A 10,698-nucleotide genomic window follows, 5' to 3' on the forward strand; every position below is an offset into this window, starting at 1 on the left:
ATATTCCACCACAAGGGACAACGAAATAAAGCTCACATTTCCATGCCTTGTACCCGTTGGGCGGGTTGAGCCGCTCAAAGCGTGGTAATGTACAGTGCGACAAGGCTCTTTTGACGCGTGGCGAATATCGGGACTAACGTTGCCGTCAAGTGTCCCTTTGTTTTTGTTTGAATAGTCTAAGCCTGTTCTCCAACAGCGCCCCCCTGTCAATGTCATTCAAGTGCCAAAAGACCCTTTTGTCGGAGTATACATACACTTCTTTCAATTAAATGTTGAATATTCCACCGCAATGTACACGAAATAAAGCTCACATTTCCATGCCTTGCCCGTGCTGATCCGCTCAAAGCGTAGTACCTAATGTACAGTGCGACAAGGCTCTTTTGGCGTGTGGCGAATATCGGAACTAACGTTGCCGTCAAGTGTCCCCTTTGTTCTTGTTTGAATAGTCTAGATTTAGATTAGATTCGATTAGATTTATTCATTTATTGGATGATTGTAAGTAAGTATAAGAGAGATGTTACATAGATGTAAGTATACTATCTCTATGAAGCCTTTGTTCTCCAATAGCGCCCCCCTGTCAATGTCATTCAAGTACCAAAAGAGTCTTGTTGTATTGTACATGCTGTATGGCTTACGTCACGTAATTTGCGCTATGCTTAATCTACATAAAAATACCTACACAATTTCTATAGACTTTTCTGTATAACTATTTCACCAATATGCATGGAACAATCATAGAAAGAACAAGTCGCAACTATGGACTTGTCATCAGACTCGGCAGTGGACTTGTCGTCAGATTCAGCAATGGCCTTGTCATCAGACTCAGCAGTGGACTTGCCAAACTGCCAGTCGGCACCGTACGCGATGCTCTCATGCTCCACATACTCGCACACGACCGCGACCTCGTCTGTCACGCGCAGCACACGGAACCCGCCGTACATGCAGGCCGCTACGACGACGCTCGTATTGGAAGGGTGCCACTTCAAACGCCACACGCCACCGTTCACGTCAGTTTCCGTGATGCAGCGTTTTAGGTTCCTCGCGTCCCACAGACGGACTTTTTCGTCGTAACTGAAAATGTCAAAGATAAAAAAATTTAGATGTTACCAGACTTAAAAAAAGAACCCGGATTTTTTGTCCCGGAAAATCAAAGAGATCTCACGGGATTCTTAAAAACCCTAAATCTACGTGGATGAAGTCGCGGGGATCATCTATTTCATCGAGAGATAGCTCGCATTCTGGAGAATGGAGATGATAGTAGGTATACTTTTATCCCGAAAAATCCAAGAGTTCTCTCGGAATTTTAAAAACCTTTTACGCGGACGACCATCATCTAGTCACTATAGTAGAGCGTTCTCTCTGTCACTCATACCTATGTGACGTTTTGTCAGTTTCAACGACAAAGACAATCCTCTACAAATCTGCTATCTCCTAAAGGTCGATGTACATTTTCTGCCGCGTTAAATGGTGGTCTGTGGTTAAATGTAAGTAGCCAGTGGGTATAGTAACCTGCCAGTCAGGAGCTGGTGTTCCACGTGGACATGGCTCCGGATGGCTGTGACGCCGGCCTCGTGGCTGCGGTTGGTGGTGGTCGGGACGTCCGGTACTCTCACGTCGTAGCTCTTGAACATGCAGTCATCGCCACCTGTAGATGATGTCCGCGTGGATTTACCCGTTTAAACTGTTTGATTTTCCGGGATTAAAAGTAGCCTATTACCTTACCCGGGATGTATAAATAAATAAAGATATTTTTTATTCAATTAAACTTTTACAAGTAGATACCTACTTTATTATTTATTCAATTAAACTTATACAAGTAGGTACCTACCTACTTTATTTTTTATTCAATTAAACTTTTACAAGTAGGTACCTAGTACCTACTTTATTATTTATTCAATTAAACTTTTACAAGTAGGTAGGTACCTACTTTTGAATCGTCAATTGCATCTACCACAGGTTCGGAATGCCTTGCAAGCTATCTCTGTGCCAAATTTCTTTGAAATCGGTTCAACGGATGGTGAAAGGCTAACAAACAGACAAACGAACAGACACACACTTTCGCATCTATAATATTACTATGGATGATTTACATTGCCATTAAATGAGAATTCTCGCCATTTCTTTTTTTGCGCGAGTTTACGCTTTATAGGAGTAGATAAAAAGGTCAATAATATGCTGTGTAATTTTTTTTTAATTACTTTTATTCGCTGGCAATGCAAATTGACCCTTAGGATTTAAAATTAAACTGTTAGACCGTAAAAAGCTAATAGATAGATAGACATATTAGAGCCTCAATAGCTCAACCGGTATAGGAGTGGACTGAAAACCGAAAGGTCGACGGTCGACTATTGTCGTACCTACTCCTAGCACAAGCCTGACGCTTAATTGGAGAGGAAAGGGGAATATTAGTCATTTAACTTGGCTAATATTCTTTAAAAAAAAAAAAAAAAATTACTAGCGACTCGCCCCGGCTTGGCACGGGACATTTTTAACAATAATTATCGTCATTATCTTCAAAACTATCTCAAACCACACATAGCTACTTATAAAGCTTCCTCTTGAAACACTCTATCTATTAGGGAACACCGAATTAAAATCCGTTACGTTAATTTAAAAGATCTAAGCGTACATACCGACAGAGGGAAGTGACTTTACTTTATAAGTTCTATGTAGAGATTGAAAAAGATAGCAGAAATTTTAGCGTTTAATTTATAGTGAGTGATTTCCATATTATACATTATTCCAACCGCGACGCGTGTGCGAACTGACTCCCTGAAAAAGGACCCCGGATGGGTTCGAAACTAGTCGAGCTAACGTCGACTAGACACGTGAGTACAGCCGGGTGTAAGATATGTATAATATAGCAGAAATTACCTGAATAAAATACATCAGGATTCCAATAATTAAACGCCGCAATCCAAGCTTCGAACGAGTGACCCAGCCAGTAACCTATCTTCTCCAAAGATCTCCCAAATATCCGAAAAACCGTTACAGCTCCCGACGAATCACTGACGACTAAACTTGGCTGTGCAGTAGACGTTTTATTAGTCGACCAATCAACAGACAGAGCTAATACGTTTCCACAAATGGCGTCCTCTATCCATAATTCCAATTTTAAACATCCATTTTCATCCAATAACTGATAAAGTTGTATATACCCGTCAGAAGTGACCACTGCTAATACAGGGTGTCCTTGGATTTTATGGTAGCACCATTTCATGTCTAGAATTCCGGCTGTGTCTATGGTTTGGGTTGGAGATATTTCCGTGATAATTTTGTCGAGTATTAATAAGTAGATTCGACCTAGACGTTTCTGCTTGGGTTGATCTGCGTCTTTCGTTTCTGAAAATAAATTTAAATATACTTATTTTTAATCGGTATCTTAATGTAACGGTAAAGGAAAACATCGTGAGGAAACCTGCATGCCTGAGAGTTCTCCATAATGTTCTCAAAGGTTTATGTGATGTCTTCCAATCTACATTTGGCTATAGCCCTATAGTATATAGCCTATAGTATAATGTTAGCCCTTGACAGACTTACAGGTTACCTTGATCACTCTTGTCCAATTGATAAGTCTCACACACGAGCACGTGCTGCCAAGGTTCCACGGGACACCACTCCACGGAGTCCGCGCTGTAACCCGTCTGCAATTCACACTTCGTATTCCACGTTACCGCCATCAATGAGCCACTAAAGAAGACTTGCAGGTTACCTTGATCACTCTTGGCCAGTTGATAAATCCCACACACGAGCACGTCCCAGCAAGGTTCCACGGGACACCACTCCACGGAGTCCGCGCTGTAACCCGTCTGCTATTCACACTTCGTATTCCGCGTTACCGCCATCAATGAGCCACTAAAGAAGCCTTGCAGGTTACCTTGATCACTCTTGGCCAGTTGATAAATCCCACACACGAGCACGTGCTGCCAAGGTTCCACGGGACACCACTCCACGGAGTCCGCGCTGTAACCCGTCTGCTATTCACACTTCGTATTCCGCGTTACCGCCATCAATGAGCCACTAAAGAAGACTTGCAGGTTACCTTGATCACTCTTGTCCAGTTGATAAGTCCCACACACGAGCACGTGCCGCCAAGGTTCTACGGGACACCACTCTACGGAGTCCGCGCTATAACCCGTCTGCCATTTGCACTTCGTATTCCACGTTACCGCCATTAATGAGCCACTAAAAAAAGTGCAGATAAAAATAGATGTTAAAAATTGTAAATTCTAATATTGTTGAAACAACCGCGAGCGTATAGTAATACTAGGTAAACGGAAATATATTGTTTGTATTATTTGTAACTATGTTATGCACTGCTTATTATTTATTGAGCAAGAAATATAATTAAGTAGATTATTAATTAGTAGATAGGCTCTATGTAATTAATATCCAAGTACCTAATCAATATTTGGTTCAGCAAACGAACGTGATACGGTGCCTCATTAAAAATAGTAATGCTACGAACAATATAATGCATACCTATTGTAGGTTAGGCACCCACATTTTGGGTTATTCCCGTTGAGTAGCACTGTTACACAACGGGAATTTTTTGAATTTGTTGGCACCTTGTGTCACACCTACATAAATACATATTATTGCGCGTGAAACAAGTATTAACTGATTGTGCACTTTTCCGGGATGTTATTTATTTTTAAGTCCATTATGGCCGACATGGATTTTTTACAAAAAATAGACATAAGTTAATCCGCTTCCATCTTAGACTGCTACACACGCCAAAACAAGAAACGCTTTGTCAATGTACGTTGTTTGTTGGTCCTTCGAACCGGATTTTGAAATAAATAGTAGGTAAGTACCTCAAGCTGTAATAGCCTAGTGGTTAGGACGTCCGCCTTCTAATCGGAGGTCGGGGGTTCGATCCCGGGCACGCACCTCTATCTTTTCGGAGTTATGTGCGTTTTAATTAATTAAATATCACTTGCTCTAAAGGTGAAGGAAACCGTCGTGAGGAAGCCTGAGAGTTCTCCATAATGTTCTCAAGATTTAGCTGATACAGAGGTTAAAATAGCTGTTTTAACTTTCATAAAGAAATTTGATTCCCTTCGTATATTTATGTTTAAGAGGTCCTAAGTAATTATTTATATAATTTATAGTAGGTCAAATCCATAGAAGTTTTAGATCCTTAGAAAAGAAAAAATTCAAATTTCTCAAATAAAACTACATTCACTAATTTAAATCCATTTATTTATTTAATAGTTAATAAAAATAAGTCCATACGGGAATAATAATAATAAATACGGTATACTGTCGCGTACATGCGATTAATTCAACATATATAACTATATCGTTTTACATTTTAACACACAATACTAATAATATGCTAAAATTTGTACTGTCTTATGGTTCATCACTTACGAATTACAAGGATTAAAACAATACTAGGTTAAACAGAACTGTATTTAATACCTCGATTTTAGTATTTACACGAAAACTCGACACTAATTTAGGGTCTTGGACTGTTTTATAATAAAAAGTATCTCTGCCTATTGATTGCAAAACTAAAAATATTTTACTATTTATATATTTTTGCATGCCCAATATGTAAGGTGTAACATATCATTATCTACTGGACATTATATTGCAAGAAGAAGTAAGAATATGTCATTGTAAAACAAAATTCCGCAAATCTTGAATCTTGAACCGTAGAAATTATTCTATCCTTATGTTAAAAATAAAGAAAAATCATCATTTTAATTTCATCATTATTTTCTTTAATAATGAATTCTAGCCCCATAAACAACCGCTATACAAAACGTCACATCATTTCATTACGAGGTACAGTCCAAGACCCCATTGCAATTATCTGTCAGTTGAAAACTACGGCCACACCTGCGAATTATGAATGAGACATTCTGTGAAAACGCGCCCCATAGGGGCATGTTCTATTTTGACATTCGTTCAACACTAACAGCTCCCGTGAAGAGTTTTCATGCTATCACTTACATTCCAGGCTCAGAACAAATGTATTAAAAATCAAGATTTCAAATCATAATAAAAATACAAAACTGTTTGTTTCAAAAAAATAAGTCACTAAATTAGGTCAAATATGTAGACAATTTGCTTTAAAATAATATGCATAATAGATAGAAAAAATCCAATTATTAATATAAAAAATTCGAAAATGGACTTATAAAGATATTTTAAGTAATAAGTAACTGTATGTAAGAAGTAGGTAAGTACGCTATTAGTTAATGGTAACTTATCTTTATATATTAAAATCTATTTCGTAATTTTGTCTTAACCTAGTTACTCTCTATCAAGTATACATCAACGGCAGTTGGACTTTCTTTTCACTTTATAACATATTTTTAACATAGGTTTATTTAACAGTGATTTTGTACTGATTAATTGATTTCAATCTTAAGGTCGATCCACACTTGCGCAGTTACATGTGCAGATGCAGCAGAATATCGGCAGATTACAGATTACAGATACATTGGCCCCAATTCTCTAGTCTCTCTCTAAACTAAATTTAGAGTATCTGCATCCTTTTCTTTTAACTAATGCTAGAAAAGGAACTGAACATGACTTTCACATTTAAAGACAAAATTTTAGTGCACAATACAAATTTAAACAGTAGGTTCGCGAGTGCGTGCTAAAATCACGGGTTTACCATCTAAAAATTAAATTTAGAAATGTCAAACTGCTTCTGTCCTTTTCATATTACAATAGTAAGAAGAGGGTGCGAATACTCTAAAATTAGGTTGTGCTTAGAATCGGTGCCACTGATTAATTAATTATTAATTCCAGCCGTACATTAGATATTCGGTATGTTTGCCATATTGAACATCTAATGACGTCACATATTATTGTACAACGCGTAAAATTTAACTCCTCACACGCCATTATTTTATGATTTTAGTCCTTATTTTAAAGTACTTTTGACATGACAGTAACCCACGGCGGAGGAGTTATTTTGTACGGACTATACTTTGAATGCTAAAAATAAATTAAGTATGCGCTATGCAGTAGATACATCATAAGCTTGAGTTCCGTTGTAATATTAAAACTGACTGAATACTATAAAACAATGCTGATTACTAGAAATATAGTACCTACTACATACTACTTTTACAAGTTGCATCAGCAAAATTTGTTTGCACAGAAAATAGCAACCTAACATCACCTAAAACGAAATGTACACCAATGAAATACAGACCTTATTGCTTGACGTTAAGATCTTAAACACAAGAACAACAGAAACTCGTGCTATCTCGCTCATAATTCGCGCGTACAAAAAACCAATAAGCGGACGGACGCGCGCTATGATTACAGTGCGACAAGGCTATTTTGGCGCGTGGCGTAAATCGGAACTAACGTTGCCGTCGAATGTCCCCTTTGTTTTTGTTTGAATATTCTAAGCAACAGCAACTCCAACAGAGCTCCCATGTCAATGTCATTCAAGTGCCAAGAGAGCCTTGTCGCACTATAGCTGAGATATTTTCGCGCTATTTAAAAATAAGATTTCTGCGTAAGTATACGTCAGCGTAACTTATAAAAGTGGTAGTACTAAAATGCAGTCACTTGTATGCAACTTCCAAAAACCTGAAACGCCTGAACTTTAACTTGAGTAAGGTGGATTAGCTTTTTTAAAACTAAAATATTATATACAACTTAATTACAAACATAAAACTACCAAAAAAAATGAATGAGCACATTTCTCTTAAAAACTATAATATCCTAAATTGAGGTCACGCACAAGGCTAAAAACATTTAAGTTTTATATAATTCCATAGACAGGGTATTTTGCTGCATATAATATGATAGGCATTTATTCAAATTAATGTAAATGACATTAACTTTAATGAAATTATTTAAATTATTAGCCAAGGAATATTTTCGTAACTATAGGCAAATCAGATTATTGCTAAATGACATGATATTTTTTTCACATAGATGATGTGAAAAATAATCTGATTAGTCTATCTCTGGTTTGATGGATAACAGTTCTAATAATGAATCCAGCGGCTTGATTGCTGTAGAATGACAGCTACAATGTCACGATCGCAATCATCTCTGATTGGTTGACGCTCGCTTACTATTGGTTCCAATGTATTTTTGCAACAAGAATACCATAAATTCAACCAATCACCACGATTGCGATTGTAATAATGATTGATGCAGTTTTCCCACAATCGAGCAGCTGCAGTGCTATGCGATTATTTCTATTTTTCAAGTTGAGCCATACATAATATATTATGAATAGTAAAGAACGGTTATACCCTGCCAAAACAAACAGCCACAATAATAATATCAGACCAGAGATAATATCACTATTAAGGATTTTGTCATTGTATTATTGTGCACAGATTATACTAACTATATTTCCACTGTTTTTATCATTATAATGTTGCTCTTAAATATACCTACAACACTGTCCACTAAAAAGGTTAAAAATATTAATATTTTTTTGCATTTGAGGTAGATGTTCACAATAAATGTTGCGATCACAGCCTGCGGTTTGATCAGGACAATCACTATGTAGCAACTAGCAATATGACATGAATACAAAGTTTGGATTTTAGTTAAGTTACTGAGCTCCTTTGAAATTTCGGGTTGTCACATAACAATGGTAAACAGAGCCACGATAGCTCAATGGTTAAAAGAGCGGACTGAAAACCGAAAGATCGCCGGTTCAACCCCACATGTTGCACTATTGTTGTACCTACTCCTAAAACAAGCTTTACAGCTGGCCCATTTTTGAGGGGTAGCACAGAGCCATAAACACTGACGAGAGTTGGAGGAGGCCTTTGCCTTTTTTTTTATGTTATTGCACTGTTTTGTTCAACAGTTAGTTAATGAATGGTTGATATATTTCTTTTTTCCTCTGACTAATGACTAAAACTATGAAGTTTGATAGAGATGGTCATATCAATTTTTATCCACAATATTCTTTTTGTGTTAGAAGTGTGAATAAATAACTGCATTATTTAGTAATCATCTTAAACTACTACAACATACAAAAACCAAAACTTTTATTCATGCCATACCGTTTAAAAAGGGTTTTTATTCATGTAATGCTTATTATGTACTTGATAAAATTACATATACTGTTGACAACTGTATGGATTCACAACTGCCAAATTTTCCTTATCTAAAAACTTTAATACTAATAAAAATATGCAAGAGTTTAGATAATAAGGTATACTTTGTAAAGCGGATAGTTGTCTCTTTGGGGACCTGAATAAAATCTTTACCTATAACAAAATATGACCCAAAATAGTAGGTAAATATTACAATTTTTAACTCAAAAGTGTGTCACACAAAATTGTTCATATATTTAATGTCTAAGTACCCTGAATTATATATTTGACTTTATTCTAGTATTTCACTTAAGTGTTATAAAATTAGATTATTATTGGGGCCGATTCTCTAGTACACAATCTCTAAACTAAACTAAATTAACAGGTCTAAATCTAGTGCTTTCCTTTTCCGCAAGCAACATTATGAAAGGGATAGCAATAGATTTAGACGTGATATTTTAGTTTAGTTTAGAGATTGTGTACAAAGGAATTAGCCACATTATTTCACTAAAACATCTTTTAAAAATTTGTTAACCAGTTTACAGTAAATATCAAACAGATACAATTAAATTATTTCTTTTAAATGTGGCCTGGTTTTATGACAAGACGCCTCATTCCACAAATTATGAGCTTATCAAGACTGAGGTATCTAAAATTGACTGGGACACATAGCTACAGGAAACTACTGTCTTGCAGACCTTTCTGTCTCTATGAGACACTCTCTGACCAGAATACGAGCATGGACAATGCCACGTTTGAGTCGCTCAGCCGAGCTGCGACTTCCAGAGTAACTGGGTCGCACTTCCTTACCCATCTCTTCAATGACGGCTAGCAGTTGAGCATACTTCGACATACCGTTATCCTTATCTTTGCCGATCGAAGACGGAGATGATGTAGGCACAGTCGAGATAGTAGCATGGCTGTTGCCACTTATAGATAAATCCTTGTGAGTACTCTTCCCACTCATAGGAATCGCAGTTACCGTCACATCGCTCAACTTTGACTCGACAGCCTGAATATCCATCGCCTCCATATCACTGAAAAGAGAACAGTGTTATCGTAAAAAAAACAAACTGAATTAAAAGACCAACTGAGTGAAACTTACCGAAATAAATAAAAACTAAACGTCAATTGTGAAATTCACATAAATTATCGCACCGCACGCCCAAATAAAACGAATAAAGATAATAATACGATAAAATTATAGTCAATTTAGGACATACCCAACACGATCACGTCAATTTCTTCAAGAGCACTAGAATTGCGATAACAACGCACTCAAAACAGATGAAGCTGAACAAATGTTGGAATGTATCAATTTTATCGTAAATGCAAATTAATTTCATAAATAAAACCCGTATTTTCCAAAACAAGATCGAAATTACCACATTACAATGTACTCTGTGATTACCACATTGACACAACAAGATACATAGCCATAGACACGTGGTCTTAGAGGCTTAGACCATAGATAACGAGGCAGTGTTTCCATCGGGGAAAATGAGGAAAATTACGATTATTATCCCTTATCACTTTGCTACTTAGCAGCAGTTAAAATAATAGGTTAATTTTAATAATTTTACTTTCATTTAATTTATTTGAAGCTTTTTAATGATTTTTATAGTAATTTTTTGTTTTAATAATTTACCGTAAA

General features: G+C 36.6%; 1 protein-coding gene across 2 annotated transcripts; it reads right to left on the bottom strand.

Moving 5' to 3' along the window:
• Positions 1-533: 533 nt before the first annotated feature.
• On the bottom strand, positions 534-10,463 carry LOC117987452 (diphthine methyltransferase). 2 transcript variants are annotated; one of them, XM_034974469.2, is made up of 5 exons: positions 10,268-10,463; positions 4,043-4,185; positions 2,875-3,342; positions 1,510-1,645; positions 534-1,071 (listed from the first exon to the last, which is right to left on the bottom strand). In XM_034974469.2, exons 2-5 carry the CDS (start codon positions 4,173-4,175, stop codon positions 687-689), a joined length of 1,122 nt encoding a protein of 373 aa, XP_034830360.1. In that variant the 5' UTR covers positions 4,176-4,185; positions 10,268-10,463; the 3' UTR covers positions 534-686. The 2 variants fall into 2 exon arrangements, with proteins under 2 accessions (XP_034830360.1, XP_034830361.1); XM_034974470.2 differs by lacking the exons at positions 4,043-4,185; positions 10,268-10,463 and adding an exon at positions 3,548-3,711.
• Between the last annotated feature and the right edge of the window lie 235 nt (positions 10,464-10,698).

The sequence above is a fragment of the Maniola hyperantus genome, chromosome 13 (assembly GCF_902806685.2).
Source record: "Maniola hyperantus chromosome 13, iAphHyp1.2, whole genome shotgun sequence".
NCBI lineage: Eukaryota > Metazoa > Arthropoda > Insecta > Lepidoptera > Nymphalidae > Maniola > Maniola hyperantus.

What these genes read in the sequence shown, in the direction of transcription:
- LOC117987452 (XM_034974469.2), bottom strand. Translation starts at nt 4,175, where the DNA reads ATGGCGGTAACGTGGAATACGAAGTGCAAATGGCAGACGGGTTATAGC. An exon ending in ACTGGACAAGAGTGATCAAG is followed by an intron (nt 3,343 to 4,042) that starts GTAACCTGCAAG and finishes ATTTATTTTCAG; the next exon opens with AAACGAAAGACGCAGATCAA. An exon ending in CACCAGCTCCTGACTGGCAG is followed by an intron (nt 1,072 to 1,509) that starts GTTACTATACCC and finishes TGACATTTTCAG; the next exon opens with TTACGACGAAAAAGTCCGTC.